General features: G+C 35.7%; 3 protein-coding genes and 1 long non-coding RNA gene across 4 annotated transcripts; 2 read left to right on the top strand and 2 right to left on the bottom strand.

Moving 5' to 3' along the window:
- Positions 1-462: 462 nt before the first annotated feature.
- Positions 463-1,190, bottom strand: LOC113352698. Its single transcript, XM_026596490.1, has 2 exons — positions 579-1,190; positions 463-486 (listed from the first exon to the last, which is right to left on the bottom strand). Exons 1-2 carry the CDS (start codon positions 1,188-1,190, stop codon positions 463-465), a joined length of 636 nt encoding a protein of 211 aa, XP_026452275.1.
- Positions 1,191-1,873: 683 nt separating this feature from the next.
- On the top strand, positions 1,874-2,882 carry LOC113350381 (germin-like protein subfamily 1 member 13). The gene is made up of 2 exons (XM_026594503.1): positions 1,874-2,094; positions 2,195-2,882. The coding sequence occupies exons 1-2, from the start codon at positions 1,968-1,970 to the stop codon at positions 2,746-2,748; spliced, it is 681 nt and encodes a 226-aa protein (XP_026450288.1). The 5' UTR covers positions 1,874-1,967; the 3' UTR covers positions 2,749-2,882.
- Positions 2,883-4,983: 2,101 nt separating this feature from the next.
- LOC113350380 (putative germin-like protein 2-1) lies at positions 4,984-5,998 on the top strand. Its single transcript, XM_026594502.1, has 2 exons — positions 4,984-5,186; positions 5,290-5,998. The coding sequence occupies exons 1-2, from the start codon at positions 5,060-5,062 to the stop codon at positions 5,841-5,843; spliced, it is 681 nt and encodes a 226-aa protein (XP_026450287.1). The 5' UTR covers positions 4,984-5,059; the 3' UTR covers positions 5,844-5,998.
- A 4,112-nt stretch (positions 5,999-10,110) lies between these two features.
- Positions 10,111-13,122, bottom strand: LOC113354467. Its single transcript, XR_003361892.1, has 6 exons — positions 12,984-13,122; positions 12,696-12,816; positions 11,417-11,570; positions 11,240-11,287; positions 10,895-11,065; positions 10,111-10,371 (listed from the first exon to the last, which is right to left on the bottom strand). It is a non-coding gene; the product is annotated as an uncharacterized LOC113354467 (long non-coding RNA).
- Positions 13,123-18,643: the final 5,521 nt, after the last annotated feature.

The raw sequence follows: 18,643 nt of genomic DNA, 5'->3' as shown, positions 1-18,643 counted from the left end.
TTGGGAAGTTGAACAGAGATGGGTGAAGGTGTTTTAATGTAAGATGAGAAAAGCTTCAAGGAACAACAAATATGATTAGATGCTCCTGTATCTATAATCCAAAGAGAATTTTTTGTAAAAAAAGACATACCTGCAAGATTTGCAATTGTTGTCGTAGTACCAGTTTGGAGCAATGCTAAAAGTTGATTGTATTGATCATGGGTCAACTGTGGAGCAGCAACCATGTAGCTACTTGGAGCGACAGAATTTCCCGTGTAGCCTTTGCTGGAGTTTCCCGTGTATCCCGTGCTTGTGTCATCTCTTGGCTTCTTCGGGTAACCAACCAGTTGATAACAACGGTCCTTTGTGTGACCAATCTTTCGACAATGATCACAAGATGGTCGCGGCTTCTTGCTGCTCGATCCATTGGTGTTGCTCCAAGGGGAAGGTCGAGGTGCAAATCTGGTAGACAAGGCTGCGCTGTCAATCTGGGGTGTGGCAGCAATGCTGATAAATTGTTGTTGTTCTTCCTGACGAACAAGGGAGTAAATCTTCGCAAGCGTCGGAAAAGGAGACATAAGAAGGATGTTGCTTCGTACGGCAGAAAATCTGTCATGAAGTCCCTGTAAGAACTCCATTGCTTTGTCTCTGTTGAGCTGTTCAAGCACTTGCTTTCCATTACCGCAGGTGCAAGGTTCAACCGGTGTAAGAGCGCCAACTTCATCCCATAGACTTTTAAGCTTGGTGTAATAAGAAGATATACTAGAATCTTCTTGTTTGAGAGTGGATATATGACGTTTTAAATCAAAGATTCGAGGCATATTTGTTTCAGAAAATCGATCCTCAAGATCAATCCAAATATCCCTAGCGTTTTCTATCCAACTGATGCTTCGTTTTATCTCAGCTTCACAGGAATTGGCAATCCAAATACAAACCAGATTGTTTGCACGAATCCAAGCTGGAAGTTTGTCATCAGAAGCTAACGGTTTGGCTATTGTACCATCAACAAAGCCGTATTTGTTCTTGGCTCTTAAAGCCCGAGCAATACCCCTTGACCATGTGGGATAATTATCACCTGTTAACACAGGGGAATAGAGCACAGTCGACGGATTGTCCGACGCTGGTACATCATAAGGGTCTAAGCTTGAGCTAGAGTCATCAATCTTAGGTCCACGTACATTAGATGGAGATGGTGGTGGTGATGCAACCATAGTGAGAGGGAAAGAGAATCAAGAAGGAAAAAATTGTTTTTGAAGAAAAAATTGTTTTTGAAGAAACGTACCTGCTCAAGATACCATGAGAAATTATGGGCACTGGCAATTTATCCTCTTCTCGTTATATTGAGAAGAGCAAGAATCATCTTATATTTATAGTGTTTTAGTTACAATCTTTTACAAGGAATAAAAGCTAAATACAGAAACCATTCCAAATACAGACACTGTCCTAAACATAGAAGTTACTTGGTGTATGCACCAAGTAATGATCATGCATGTGAACTTCATGCATACGTTGGCTTCTAACAGCCATCTTTATATTAATTTTTATTAATGAATCCTTGACTTAGCCATGGCCCTGTGCATGATAATGTGTGTCGTTCTTATTACTTGACTTTGCTCGATTCATCTTCATCAGCCTGATTACTTGAAAATCATATATTAAGTTCCAATTTCAATTACTTACGCAAGCAAAAAAATACTTCTCATTGGCTAAATGCAAATAAATTATAGTTTGGATGAGGCTGGAGCTGGGAAGTCACCTCAAACTACAAAGAACTTTTCTCAAATATCCTGCGGAATAATTCAAACAAGCAAATAGATTAAACTAATTTTTATAAAAACTAAGCAAAGACAATTTCAGTGACAACATTGTCTGTGTATAAATAAGAGTACATAGCTAGTTATAATTGATATCAACTTAACTTCAATTTCTTAGTAACAAGAATTGCAAAAACTTGAATCAATATCTCTATTCGTCTCAGTGAAAGGAAAATGAAAAGCTCAATGGGTTCTCTCTTTGTAGTCTTACTCTTTGCTTTGGTTTGTTCCCTTGTCAATGCTACTGATCCAGGATCCCTACAAGACTTTTGTGTTGCTGCTAAAAATCCCAACGCAGCTGGTATGTATACTTAACCTGAAAACTGACCCCTAGCTTCATATCTAAAAGGTAAGCGTAAATTGATAATTAACTATGATGTGCTAATATGTTTTAATTGCAGTGTTTGTGAACGGATTATTCTGCAAAGATCCAAAACTTGCTGTGCCAGAAGACTTCTACCTTGCAGGATTTAATAAACGCGGTGAAATTAAGAGTCCAGTAGGGTCCCTTGTCACACAGGCTAATGTTGCTCAAATTGCTGGACTTAACACTCTTGGTATCTCCATGGTCCGTATCGATTATGCACCATATGGCCTTAACCCACCGCATACACACCCAAGAGCCACTGAGATTCTAGTTGTTTTGGAAGGTACTCTTGAGGTCGGATTTGTCACTTCTAACAGTCCGGACGGCAACAAACTCTTCAAAAAGTTGCTTTATAAGGGAGATGTGTTTGTATTCCCCATCGGACTCATTCATTTTCAATATAATGTTGGGAAAACCCCAGCAGTTGCTATTGCTGCTTTAAGCAGCCAAAACCCTGGCGTGATCACAATTGCTAATGCAGTTTTCGGATCAAAAGCACCCATAAATGATGATATTCTCGCCAAGGCTTTTCAAGTTGATAAGAAAGTGGTTGACTATCTTCAGTCACAGTTTTGGATGGACAATTAGACTAAATATGAATGATTAATTATTATTATGATTGTTTTTATTAGAATAAACTCATCGATGAGAGATGTAACTAGACATAAATACTGTTGTAATTGTCATTGATAATGTACCGAAGTTCATAATATTTCGATACATATTCTTCTTTAATGAGACAGGACAATCCTGAATGAATAATGGTATCCATCCACACAAACCAATTTCTTCCCACAATTTTTCTAACAAGTACTTAAATCAGTTAAAACCAACCAAAGTTTCCTAATGTACTCGTGCATTGTCCGCAAAAGAGAACAAAATTCTGACTATTTCTGTCGGTGCAAAATACCGCACACTCATTAGTTACACGAATTAATATGTTAACTATTACGCGAAGACGAACGCACGTTATATATCCAGGACGACGAGTTTGATGATGTTACTAAGTCACGATAAAAGTGTGAAGATCTATTCGCCAGCAAAGAATCTGTGCGGCAATGTAAATGTCTCAACGATTCTGACGCATATCAGATCCAAAAATACGGGCTTTATTAGCTGTCCTCCACTATGTAAACTCCTATAAAAGGGACCAACCACCATTGTAAAAGGGAGAGATCTTGTTGCTGAGCTAAGGATAGAGTTTTAAGGGAGAGAGAGTTATTTGTTTCCCAAATTAGGGTTTCATAATATCTCCTTTGTATTTGTTCTAAGATTTTAATAAAAAATTTTAAGTATTTGATCATGGTTTCTTAGATTACTTCATAGTTTATCGTTAGGGTGTAGTTGTGGGATTTCCTGCAACTACAATTTCTAGAGAACAACATTGTTTATAATGTACTCGTGCATTGTCCGCAAAAGAGAAAACTAGTACTCACCCGTCAAGTGGTCGAACTTGCTTTTCCTACATGTAACACACAAGTTGAAGTAGGAATGGTAGAAAACTAGATATATTTCATTTAATAAAATATGGACAAGGTGTTGTTTGTGAGAATCTGGATTAATAAATTTGTCAGACCGTTGATCAAATCTGGTTCCGCATCAATTAATCCTTGTAGTAAGAGCTTCTCCAATGGCATGTGTGTGGAAATAAATTTCAAAATCCACCTAGGATGCACATCCATTTTTTCTAAAATCATTCTCCAATCCGGATATCATAAATCAATGTATGCATGACTTTAGGTAGAAAATGTCAGGAGGAATGTCTAGTTTCCCACATTCCCCTTGACATTGTCTACCATTCTAGTCAGCATTTTTTAATTTAAAATATATTTTATTTACTAAAATTAATTTTAATACAATAAATAATCATTTTTAGATTTAATAAAATCTTAAAATTACTAAACATAAAATTTACATTTAATAAGAAAATGATCACAAACAACACCATTGGAGATGAATAATTTTTTTCACCTAAACTTAAGGAAATTTTGGAATAAAGATTGGAAATTTACTTTTTGATTGGAAATTTACTTTTTTCACCTAAAATTTACATTTATTCGTGTTGCCACATAGGAAATACATACACAACCATTGGAAAAGCTCTAATAATAGCTATCATTGTGATTTTGAATTTTGATTTTATGTTTACTTATTAAATGGAAATTTTCAGCAGACTTCGGGAAGTAATTAATAAACCAGCATATGGGTGATTAAGTTGAGATATAAATGGTACGTACTAGCATGTACATTCGAAACATATTTGAAAACATGCAGACTGAGGATATAAATGTAAACCCTCATGGTTAGAAATATAATGAAAATGATTGACAGATTGAGATGTATTAGAATACGAGGAGTTATTGAGTTGAAATTGTCTCATGAGTCATGACCATGTCTCCAAATTATCTTCTCCATATTTTTTGACTTGGCCATATTTATGCAAATGATATTAGTTTATAGTAATTTGTAAGAAATGTACGTGTGAATCCATGAGCATATTAGCGTTTACTTGATCTAGCTGATTAACATCAATAACCACTAATCAACCACTAAGAACAGCTAAAAAGTTTTTCCACTTAAAATAATTAATTATTCAGGCAGATATATAGATAATTTTTTGTATATGATGAAGCTACAACACAACCACCTCAAAAGACCAAAGAACTTTTCTCAAAAGTGTTGCGGATTATTTCAAACACACATTAAATATATTTTTGCCTATCTCATCATGCACATAGCTTAGAAAATTTCATTGACAATGTTTTTCTCTCTAGCTATAAATAGGACTACATAACTTGCTAACATATCATCAACTCAACTTACTTTACTCCATCACAACTTCTATACTTCTCAGAAAATTCTTGAATTCCAGTTCTAGTTGTTTCAAAGTGAGAAGAAAATGAAAAACTCCATGGTTTATCTTTTTGTAGGCGTCGCCTTGGCTTTGTATTCCTCGTTTGCATATGCTACTGATCCAGGCTCCCTACAGGACTTCTGTGTTGCTGCTAAGAATCCTAATGCTGCTGGTATGTACTCTTTAATTACGCAAATACATGTGTTTCCAATACTTGGGCAATAGTTTTCTTGCTTATTACCTCGAGTTATACCCATTTGTTTCTTCAATTGCAGTGTTTGTGAACGGATTATTCTGCAAAGACCAAAAGCTTGCTGTTGCGGAAGATTTCTATCTTGCCAATTTTAATAAACCTGGAGAAATTAAGAGTCCAGTGGGGTCCCTTGTCACACCGGCTAATGTTGCTCAAATTGGTGGACTTAACACCCTCGGCATCTCCATGGTGCGTATCGATTATGCACCATATGGCCTTAACCCACCACATACACACCCAAGAGCCACCGAGATTCTAGTGGTTTTGGAAGGTACTCTTGAGGTTGGATTCGTCACTTCTAACAGTCCGGATGGTAACAAACTCTTCAAAAAGTTGCTTTACAAGGGAGATGTGTTTGTCTTCCCAATCGGACTCATTCATTTTCAATATAATGTGGGGAAAACCCCAGCCGTCGCTATTGCTGCACTAAGTAGCCAAAACCCTGGTGTGATCACGATTGCCAATGCCGTTTTTGGATCAAAAGCACCTATTAATGATGATATTCTCTCAAAGGCTTTCCAGGTTGACAAGAAAGTGGTCGATTATCTTCAGTCTCAGTTTTGGATGGACAACTAGACTGAATATGAGTGAATCGTGATTGTTTGTACTTAAGAAACAAACTCAACGAAGTACTTAACTAGACATAGTATACTGTTTGCAATCCTGTATTTGTTATTGAAAATGTATTCAAGTTCATAATATTGTAATAAATCCTTCGTTCATAATATTAATAAAACGGTATTCATTGCCATTGGGTTTTTCACACACTCATGAATCAGTTAAAACCACAATTTCCCGATGCATACATATTAAAAAAGCATTTTCCCTCCGCAACAAAATTCTGACTAAATCAAATACTTAATGAAGTAGTCCGAGTTGACAGGATTCCTAGTGCTTGAATTTCACCATCTTCATGCTCGGTAAAAATTAGCTAGTGTGTTAAGTGATTAAGGTAACAGTACACGTTATCAACCATATAAAACCTCTTAGTTTATTCATCTTGCAGGATTCGTTTCAGCCAATCCTGTTCAAAATCTTTCGTTCAAAAATGTGTTGGTGTGGTTTAGAGGTACCCATGCCACTGCAATTTAAGAGATGTGCAAATGGCATGGCTCCATGCATGGTTGACATTTATTATAGCTTTGAGTTTTGATCCTCTATATATAGTTGCGAAGTCTGCCAAAGAGCTCCAAACCTACTATATCAAAGAAGGGGGATACCTGGAGGACCAACTTCGGAATTCCATGGAAATTTGTAAATCTCAAAGTGATTCATAGAGAACATGCTTTTTTCAAGAAAAAGAAAATGTAATTAGGAATCCAAAAGTGAAAATGACTAGCATGAAGTTTACAGATTAGAACTATAATGAATTATTAAGTTGAATTTCCGATGACGATGCGTCCTAATTACTTCTCCATATTTTTAACAATACTGACTTAGCCATACGCAAACATATTAAGCTCTAAAAATCAAGGTGACCAAATATAAGCTATAAAAACTCCAGTCATATTATTGGTCATTAATAAAAACTATTTGAAGAAAATATGGCACAAAAACCCCATTTCATTCCATTATATGTTAATTTAGTTTTTAAGATTTTTCAAAAATTCAGAACTGACCTTCCGCGTATATTCTGCAGATTTCAAAGGAAACTTCGACGGAAGTTAATTAAAAACAGATAAAAAAAATCTTCTCCCAGTTTCTTTGTGTTTTCTTAGGGTTTCAATTCAAAAATTCGATTTCACAGAAAAAAAGAAGTTAATTGAAGAGAAGTTAATTCAAGATCATCTCCTGCCGATTTTCGAATTCAGATCGATTTCTTAGTTTTTGATCATCTCCTAAGAAATCCGATTCAAAAAAAGTTTGAATCTCCATGTTATTATTCTCTTCGTATTTTTAGGTTTCAATTTCACTATTCGGAGAAGAAAAGTTAATTCGAGATCAATTTAACTGATGAATAGAACTGAAGTTACAGTTTCATTTTATTCTAGATCTGTTTTCAATTCAGTTTATATCTCGGCTTTATTATCAGTTGAAATTGCATCAAATGATGTTATTTTGATTATAATTCATTGAATTTCAGTGTTCAAATTTCATTTTGATCTTTGTTTTGACTATTTTTTTCATTTATTCTCTTGTGTAAATCTTTTTACAGTTAAACATGTTGATTATGTTAATATCCTGTAGGTGTTTTATGTTTGTTTCATTTTAGATTAAGTTTGTCAGAGTTTTGCAGGCTTTGATAATTTGCTGGAACCAAAAAAGGTTTCATCGTATTATGTTGGAACCAAAATAGGTTTCATCGTATTACGTATGGTTTCATCTACAATATGTTGGGACCATTTTTGGTTTCATCATTTTTTACTGTTATTTTTTATGGATTCATCTGTACTATGTTGGGATTTTTTCGTTTGAAAGCAATCAGACAATTGAATCAATTCTACAAGACAAAGTAAATTTTACAATTGAAACCATGCATAAGAAATTGAATATTTTATAAACTATTATAATTATTTTGAATAGAAACATATAATGTTGCGAAATGCTATTACATCTGGTTAACAAGTATTACAACTTGTTTATTCATATTGTTGTAACCTATCCTCTGCATCATTTGCCAGCAGTGCTTCAACTTCTCTAGAAATCACATTGTTACCAGCAGTTTTAAGATTTTCGATCAGAGTTGTCGCCCATCGGTATTTGGTTTTATACGAGTTTTCTTCAGAACCAACATTCTCTTCACTTTGAGCAGGCACTCCATTGCTAGTACCAGCAATCTCCTCATTTGCGATATGATCTTTATTTACTAAACTTCCAGCACCGACATTCTCTTCACTTCCAACAACACGCTTTCCATTGCCATCAACAACCTACAGTTCAGGATCAATGTACTCTTCAACACTAATATCCTCTTTAAAAAAGAGGGGGTCTAACAACACCACCCAATATTTCTCTTAGCAATCTGTATGGACTAACTCCGAAATACTTTGCTAGAGAATCAACTAGACAGTCAGACTCAATCTAGATAAAAGTATCTCAAGGAGTTAATATCTCTCTCTTGTTTTTTATATTACTCAAGCTAATAGAAATCAGCGAGTCCTAATCAAACACAAGGAATACTTGGACGGTATCAAAGATCAATGTCCAAGGATCAATCAATATCAATCAACAACCAGAGGTCGGATTTCCAATTGATGATCACAAACGCACAACTTGTATTATTTCAATTATAAAGATAAACAATATAATGCGGAAAATGAAATAACACAGACACCAGAAATTTTGTTAACGAGGAAACCGCAAATGCAGAAAAACCCCGGGACCTAGTCCAGATTGAATACACTGTCTTAAGCCGCTACAGACACTAGCCTACTCTAAGCTAACTTCGGACTGGACTATAGTTGAACCCCAATCAGTCTCCCACTAATTCAAGGTACAGTTGTACTCCTACGCCTCTGATCCTAACAGGATACTGCGCACTTGATTCCCTTAGATGATATCACCCACAACCAAGAGTTGTTGCAACCCAAAATCGCAGATTTGATAATAAACAAATCTGTCTCACACAGAAAATTCTACCAAAGGATAAATCTGTCTCCCACGGAAAAACCGTAGGTTTTTTTTTCGTCTTAAGATATGAAATCAAGGTGAACATGAACCAATTGATAATCCGGTCTTATATTCCCGAAGAACCGCCTAGATTAATCAATCACCTCTCAACAGTCTTACTTGAATACACAAGAGGACGTAGAGGAATCACAAATAGTGAGACGAAGATGTTTGTGACTTCTTTATCTTGCCTATCGGAGAACTCTCACGATCTCAAGCCAATCAAAGATTGTACTCATACGATAGAAGATGCAAGATCAGATCACACAACTACGATAAAAGTAGCATCGGTCTGGCTTCACAATCCCAATGAAGTCTTTAAGTCGTTAACCTGGTTTTAGAGAAGAAAACCAAAGGTTAGAGAATAATCGACTCTAGCGAGCGCACTAGTATCACACACGTGTGGGGATTAGTTTTGCCCAATACTAGATGTCTCCTACATATAGTCTTCAAATCAGGGTTTTGCCTTAGTTACAAAGCAATCAATAATCACCGTGAAATGAAAACCTGATTTAGATTCAAGCTAATATTTCTCAACCGTTAGATCGAAAACTTAGTTTGTCACACACACTTGAGATATACGTTTACTAGGTTTGTGAAAATCGTGCCCAAACGTGTGCGTGTATGTTGGTTCAACATAGTAACCCAAAAGGTCAACCATATGAGCATTTTATATTAACCTTGTTCTTCTTCACCATAACTAGTTCAATTGACTCAAATGAACTAGTTAGAGAGTTGTTCAATTGCTATGAGATCTTATCACTACAAAATTATCATTTTTAGCCACGCCAAAGATGCGTGACAATTGCTTAAAAATCCGTGGCAAAAGATAATTTGCCACGGCTTACAAGGCGTAATAAATTGTCCAGTGGCAATTGTATTATCCACGAACTCAGCCATGGTTTACTTGTGTGGATACTTATACATAATCATTTGCTACGGCCAGTCGGCGTCACTATTTAGCACACATGTGTGCAATCATTTTCCAAACTAGCCACATTATGGCCGTGGGAAAACGTCACTTCTCAGATTTTTCTTGTATGATGATTTTATTCCTTGCATAGCTTGATTATTATCAAGTATATATACTTCAAAATAAAATCATTCGCCAAAAGTACAAGTACGAGAAGATACAAAAGCTTTCATTCATTTATTAAAGAAAACAAATGCATCCAGAAGATTCAAATACAAATAAGCTACTTAGCCAAATAATATAATCACCAATCCATGCAATTGAGAAGAAATAAAAACATGTTTGACATGGGTACAATAACTGTAACAATTTTAGGGCTGAATATACTCAAATCAAGACTATGTTAACACGCGTTTCCCATCCTTAGACTAGCTTTCTTTACTGCTATAGTCAAGAGGTTTATCCTACTATTTTCTGCCACCATCACTAGACCTCCCAGCAGCTTTAAGAGTACTTCCCTGAATTTTGTCCTCAATCAGACTCGGTCGCCCCTTTAGTTTTAGAGAGTGAATTTTCTCCAGCCTGGAAAAACACAAGGGAATTAGAGAGACTTGGGCATCTTCGCCACCAATCAACATAAAATGATTGTTCCGTGAATTTTAAGAAGAATTAAGTTTTATATGCAAAAGTTCACACATAATCATTAAATAACTAAGCATATTCTATCAGTAACACAGGAAAGATTGGTATAAAATAGTGGCGGAACTCATGTTTCAGAAGAATTGGAGGTTCAGACATTTCATCTTCTTAGAAAGATAGAAATGGATCAGAGATGAAAGTATATTATATTACCAACATATATATAATATGAACAGGTACAGGCATTTTTAAGCTAGTCCATTCTGACTATGCTCAAGTATTAATTTTCTTAGGTATTAAGGTTTGCAAACTGGAACTGGTTATAATGTCAACTTTTCCAGTTCGTATTCCGCAGGTGGAATCAAATTTGGGACTAATGGCACAAGTTTTGGTTCAGGTTGCATGCATGGTTGATGAAGGCTAGTATATATTTTCAGTTAGCTGACAATAACAGGTTTTACGTTACCTGCAGTAGCTCGGTCCTTTAGGTGCACAATATCCAAAATGGCCCCTGTTGCTACATCAGAGTGTGTCCTGATTTGATAAGACCTAATCTCTTTGTAGTCCCAGCTCCCACATTTGTATCCCTCAGTTAAAAACAGCTCTATTTGCCTGGCATCTAGTGTCTGCATTGTCCCTGTAAAAACATCAAAAGAATGATGATTGAAGACCCATTACAAAATTAGACGAGACTCCTCTAGTCATTCAATAGTTGACAGTTCAAAGTGATAAAATCAAAAGCGGTGATAAGTTTTTGTCTACTTAATAAAGAGGCATTTATGAAGTTCCTTTTTCATTGGTCATTTCACACCTTCACAAGTGTTTATGTTTCAAACAGGACAACGAACCAGCTGAAGATCTGAAAAAAGAAAAGAAGGATGAGATTACAGCCATTGACAATGATATCCTTGATTACATGAAATGAAATTTCAAATATTCTCTGATCAAACAAGATAAATAAGTAAAACCAAGAAGAAAGAAAGGTTACTTGCTATCCAGATACCAGTTTTAAGAAGGAGAAGTAGATACGTAAAATCGAGCTACTTAATTGATTTTTTTCTTGAAACTCTAAGCTCTTTCACAAATCCCCATTGTTCTTTTCCAGGGTTCAATCTCTCTATGCCGCCATCAACATGTATGACCTGCACTTATCAACAACAACAAAATACACAAAGATAAATTGAAGACAAAATTTGACTACAAATATAAAGAACAATAGTTGCATCTACGAAACATTCACCTTATATTTGTGTAGTAGGAACAAAAGCAATAGGCCTTCATTAAATATGAAGATCATCAAGTATATTGTAAGCATTGTACTCTAACAGTAGAAAACACCTAAAAGGAAACATAATATCTAATATACAAGAGCAAACCCGAAGCTATAATAATTCTTTACACATGGTTATGGATCAGCGGACCAACAATCACAAGAAGATACCAGATAGTAAAACATAGTTCAAAAACGTGGGTTAGAATTTGTGCTACTATATGCATGTTAAACTTGTCAAATACAGAGAACACAAAAATAGAACGTGCTGCGAAATAAGCTACAAATAACACTACAAATCAATGTTTTTTTTTTTTTTTTGTTGGAACCATCCACAATTGACCTAAAAGACTAAAACTAAAAGTATACGGAGGTAAAAGCTATCTATTATCACCCAAAAAGCAAGCACTACCCATCTTTATAAATTAAAGTTAAGAGTTATGGTCGCATACATCATCTTTTTCTCTGTAATTACCCTTAATAACTAAGACAATTTGATATACATGGTGCCAAATAGAGATACAGCCCTGATCCATTTCATTATGCTTAAATATATTATGATAAACTTTCAATGAGATTGGTCCATATACATAGACCATCCTACATATACATTGGAAATAGTGAAAAAGTGAAGTCAATCGAGTCGAGTACTTGTAAGAATTCACTATCTTCACAGAACAATAAACTTCTTTTTCTTTTGTTGAGCGTTTCAAAATTGTTAATGCCAAGTAGTGGTTTTGGCTGTCATGGTGAAGGTGGCTACTCCCGAACTAGTGTGCCTACATATCTATATTTCAGACATATATATCTGAAAATTCAATTTATAATATCATCAAACGGACAAACAACCCATTGAATGCGAAGATGAGATTGATTTACCACAAAATATAATCCCAGTTTCTGATAGTAATTTCCTCAAACACAGAACATGCACCTTATTTTCACAGGAAACCCCATATGAAAAGATATAGCAGCTGAAATTAAAGGATAATCTTACCACAAAAATTAAAGAAGCAAGCAGACAAATTTCTTCTAGGTTGGCGGAGGTAATACCCGAGCTCTAAATCAGTGAGGTATGGCAGCAAAGGAAGAAATTATTTGATTTCGTTACTTTAAATCTGTTCCAATATCAAAGAAATAGTTAGAATTGAAGAACATAAACTACTACACTTTATAAAATGTATGAACAAATTAAAAATTAGGTTCAGAAACGAACTGAAATACTACTTCAAAACCCTAAGTTTAGAAAATCAAAAGAAAAAAAAATCAACAAACCCTATCTTACCTGCAAGAATGCCATCTAGAGAGATTTACATAGTCGAACAAAGGAAGATGAAGAAAGTTGAGGGGGAACTGGGGAGTTATTTATCTTCCAAGGAGAAACGTGGGTTGTTCGAGTTATAAAGGACCAAAAGTGGTATCCCCATCCCACGACCGTGCGGATCTTTTGCGGAATATTAGCTACGGCGATCCCTTTTCTACCGTAACAAAAATCCCACAATAACCACGACCTACGATGTCGTCAGTAAAAGTCATTCCGCAGATTCACACCTCATAATACTAGACCGGTGGCAAATTATCATCAGGCCGTGGCAAATGAGTGATATGTTGCCACGACCATCAATTTGGTGTGGCTATATGTGCTCAATAGCCACAGATATAGAATTCGTGGCAATTGGGTTGTGGCTAAAAATCGATAATTTTGTAGTGTATGGAACTACACAAGACACAATTGAAACAAAGATGATTCAATTCGATTGAATCGGCTCATGGACTTTATAGCCACGGTTTGCATACTGCATTCTTTGGTAATTTAAGTTTCATGTCACAGCACATCTTTAGATCATAACCCACTCAAGTACGCAAACAAGCTCGCAGACTTAAGACAACCGGCAGAATTTTCCAAACTCAGTAGTAAATCTCGGCAAGGAGACTTCCGCCAGTTCGTGGACTAGGTTCGTGGACTGAGTTCGCGGACTAAACACGCAAATGAGTTTTTCGAAAATCCCAGCAGAAATTCTCGGCAAGAGAACTTCCGTCAGTTCGCGGACTGAGTTCGCGTACTTGGCAAAGCCAATTTCTACGATTTCTCTCAATCAATAAAGTTCGCAAACTTCGGATTAAGGAATAGGACTTATGCACATATGTGTTTCCACACAATGCTTATATCCATCATTGGTTATATAGACCTAAACTCTCATTCCAACCATTGAAACATTCTTAGAGGACGTTATATAGTTGTTACACTATTTCTCGTCAAAGTGATTTTCAAAGTGATTAAAACAATATGACTTTCGTCATTAGGTGAAGATAAACCCGATGAAAGAGAAACGCTTTACCAACACATGATTTCGAGATATAGATAGGCAAGATATACTCGGCTCGAAATATCAAATGTGTATGATCCAGTCTATATAGCATATGACTTTTGCCTCAGAAGTAGGAGATAAAAGAGATAGACTTTTGAGTGATAGATAAGTTCAAGTCTCCACATACCTTTTTGTTGATGAAGTTCCACGGTTCCTTGAGTAGATCTTAGTCGTTGTATGATGAATCTCGAGGAAGTCCTTGAGCTCAACTACACTTTTCTATCCTAGTCCGAGACTTAGCTATGTAGACTAGAAATCAAGACTCATAGTTTTGATCACTAACATTGACAAACATGCTTGAGATAACAACGTATGCGAGGTCGAACGAGCTATGCTCTAACACTTTTCCCCTATGCGATGGACAAAGCCTTGTTCATGTTGTCCCTCCTTTTTGTATCAAAGCCTTTATTGCAGATGCTTCCGCGCACAAATTATGCAACGAGCACCTATATGGTTTTGTTTCTTTTTTTTTCCCTGTTGTGAAACCAAAAGTAAACAACAAGCACCAAAAAATGATGAAATCATAACTGAAAAATGATGAAACCATAGCTAAAAATGGTGAAACAAAATATGGTTACATCAAGCAAACATAAAGTAAACACACTCAACAGAAAACACACCCAACAGAAATATGTAACCCTAAGTGGAGATGGTGAAACCAAATATGGTTTCATCAAAAAAATGAAGACAATATAACACGCCAACAGAAAATTGTCTTCAATTTTTTACTCAAATTCGACAAGGGGAAAATGATGAAACCAAAAATGGTTCATCAAAACTACCAGATTTAATCAACACACCAACAGTTCCGATGGAACCAAATTCAGCAAGGGAAAAATGATGAAACCAAAAATGGTTTCATCAAAACTACTATAATTAATCAACACACCAACATTTCAGGTAGAACCAAATTCGACAAGGAAAAATTTTCGAATCCAAAAATTATTTCATCAAAATGACCAGAATCAACCAACAACACCGAACTAGTTCTAGTGGAATTAAATCTAACAGTCAGGAGATGTAAGATTTGTTCGTACCGACCATTAATGAACAGTAATCAACCAAAAATATGAACAATAATAAATAATGATCTTATTATTGATCAAACAACATGACACAAAGGATTCGATTTACCTTTTGGAGGATTTTTAATCGTCTTCTTGAGTTGTTCATTTTTCTTTCTCTCTTGTTGAGCATTCTTCTTCACCATTTTAACCAGTTTTTGTGATTTTTGTTTTACTTTTTTGAATTTAGGTCATAACTTGTCTCGATCTATAATTTCTAGTTTCTAACAATCGATATCTGGGAAAAAAAAAGAGGTTCCGTTAGAAGAAAATTAAATCGGAAGGGAAATGAATTTTGTAGATCTAATTTTTTTTCCTAAGAGATTAAGAAAGAGAATTAGACGAAGATACGGTGGGGTGATTTGTTGTTTGTTTTTGTGCTGAATAGGTGGAGGGGTATTGTAGACAGTTCTGGAATTTGGGGTTTTTATTCCTCTTTTGTTTCTGGGCTGCAACGAGCGCGTTAATACGCAAATGATATCTTCCCCCTTAAAGGCCTTGACAAAATATGCTCTCACATTAAACGGTGATGAAACCCTCGCTTCATATTGGCCGAAATAGGCCTTTTCTAATGTATAAGCTATGGTGAGGACGCTTGACATAACTTTATTGGTTGTAATAATTAAAATTTGGTTACACTTTGTTTACATCAACTACCTAACTGTTTGTTAGTAACGGTGTCGACAATAAAGTAGGTGGACAATACTTATCTCAGAATTTAAATTTAAATAAGTTCATTACACCGTGTTTACACCAATACTTAAATGTATGTTAGTAACACCGTCTAAGGTGGACAATACTTATCCTCAGAATTTTTTTATTTTATAAATCGTGAAACTCGTTGTTTCAGCTTAATTAAGGGAATCGTGTTAGCAAGGAAATCCAAGCGAGAAAAAAAACCACGTTAAATCCGAAACACATAATTCACCCTTAGATTTCGTAATCCTACGGCCTGGGTCAACCGATCCGTGAGAAACAACTGGAGGGGTTCGATCGAGAGATCAGGGTTTCCTCTTATAACTGTGTTTCTTAATTACGAAACATATATATAATCCCGATAAAACTAAATTTCCTTCCTCCCAACCGGTATTCTTTTCTCACGCAAAACGCGTGGTGTTTTCTATATTTTTATTTCCGGTTCTTCCTTGCTTCTCTGTTGTAATTCCTGACTACAGTTCTGTTGATTTTTTTTCTGGGTTTTTACTCTGTGCTTTAGGAGGCCGACCAGAATCAAAAAGATGTTGATGAAGAGGAATAGAAGAAGAAGGTAACGCATAAAAACCCTAGACTAAATTTTTAGTTTTCTTTTTTCTTTTATTCTTCTGAATATCGAAGATATCTCATAGGATATGCAATACATTTCAGATATTGTTAGGTTCCCGCCCTGCTCATTCGGCCATTGATTACTGCTCATTATCATGGATGTGGATTACATAATGATTATTCTGCCGTGTCACTTTCATAATAGCATTCCTGTAATACCGTCGATCAATTGCATCCCCGGACCTAGAACATGAAACAAAAAGGTAATCTTTCCACCTCCTGGATTAAATTTCTGATGATATCTTATTCAGTGCAGGTATCAGAGAAAAAAGTAATGGCATGACGAGTAGTACAGAGCAATTGCAGAAAGATCCATAAAGTGGGAAAAAACGGAGCTCACTTGATCCTGAACGTCCTGATCATGTGGAGTTGGAGCTGAGAGTCAGCATTAGTAGCAACGCCCTCCAGAGCTACATGCAAGCTACAGAGTCTGCAACAGCCAAGGCCCACCTGAACAACTCCCCGAGGTCCAGATCTGATGTACAAGACAAGGATGTTTGCATCAAAAAGAGACATTCCTTACCTGCAAATAGAAAACAAGGCTCTCCCCGTGTTGACGCGTTAACGTCCCAGAGAAATCTGGGTGCTGACGGAAACCATACATGATCTCCTTGGTAATTTCTACAACTATTTCTTAATGCTACTTTCACAGTATACACTAAAATTTAACACCTCCTAGACCTAACCTGAAAAATATATACATCTAATTTTATTCCACCAAAATTCTTTAAAACAAACTGCAAACTAAAGTTTTGATGGCAACACAGGATGGCATAGTCTGTAGTTCTTTAATTGAATTGTGTTTTATGCATCTCCATTTGCTTGAACCAGAAAATGGTGGGTAATTTATATGGGAATAAAAGAAGAGGGAGATGCAGAGACAATGGCAATCATGATAAGCTTTTTTTGGCTCTACATTTAGTAATTTCCTTAGCGGGGAGGACATCATAGCTAGAACGAGATCTCTACATATAGGGAACCATTTTGTATCATCCAAGATATTAATAAACACTGTATCTTCTTTTTTTTTCGTAAGAATTTACCAACTTCAAATCATTTTTTTCTTGTCACTGTTTTGTTGTAGGATTTACGACATTGCCTTTCAAGTACTCTACAGACTGAATGGAGATTTTGATTGCAACTACCCATTTAGGTATATTGTGCAACTATCCTGCATTTTTTTTTTTTTTTGCATAAGAAAGAATTTTTGTCTACTTATTAGCACACATCCACAGACATCAACATTGTATTTTGATGTTACAATTTGGACCGATAAGGTAACCATTATTGCCTGCAGATCATCAACGGCTGCACAAGCGATGCAAAATTTATAAGCTTCGCAGATGAATGGTACTATATGGGACGACCTGCTTGCAGCCAGGAGATCCCTAGGACGGCAAGTCAGCCTTAGCTATCCGAAGTGTCACACGGTTTGCGTGATGAAACCCAGTATTTGCTTAAAGTTCCTGCATATTTTTGTATATTGATTTGCTCATTCATAGCTAAACAAACCAAGATAAAAGGGCGGGATTTGTAACTTGCTTGGGGAGTTGTTCTTCATTGTGATTGTTGTTCACTTAAAGTTGTAATACACCTACAATGACGTGGGTAATGAATACCAACTAATTAGGTTGGATGATAAATCATCAATGCGGTTAGCACACACAATAAATATTAACAAAATTCAACAATCTGATTAATCTTGGTAGTTCTCGAGGATGAAAAACAAAAAAACGGTGAGCAATATTAACAAATGGATAATTAATCTTGAGGGAGATTAAAAAAATAATAATAAAATATAAAAACTGGAGAATAATTAAATATAAATAGACTTAATACCGAAACCAAAAAATAAAAACCGCGCTACACCAAATAAAAAATATATCGTCATTGGACGGGGAAGCCTCGCAAAAAAAAAAAACTATCTCGCATCGGGCATAAAATCTAGTTAGTTTAAAATTTGCAGTGCCGTATTATACGTCTGAATGCATGGGATGAACATATCTGTTACATATTAGCGCTTACTCGATCAAGTTGATTGCCGTTGAACAAAAAAAATCAAGACCAACCAACCACCAAAAACAATATATTGTAATTTTTTTCAACTTGGAATGCATATTCAGGCAGAACTATACGAACTTATGACAACCACCCAAAAGGCCGAACAAAATTTCTAGTAAGTGTTGCGG

This window comes from Papaver somniferum, chromosome 2, assembly GCF_003573695.1.
Source record: "Papaver somniferum cultivar HN1 chromosome 2, ASM357369v1, whole genome shotgun sequence".
NCBI lineage: Eukaryota > Viridiplantae > Streptophyta > Magnoliopsida > Ranunculales > Papaveraceae > Papaver > Papaver somniferum.
Note: the sequence above shows the minus strand (reverse complement) of the source record. Positions and strands in the feature narration are given on the sequence as shown.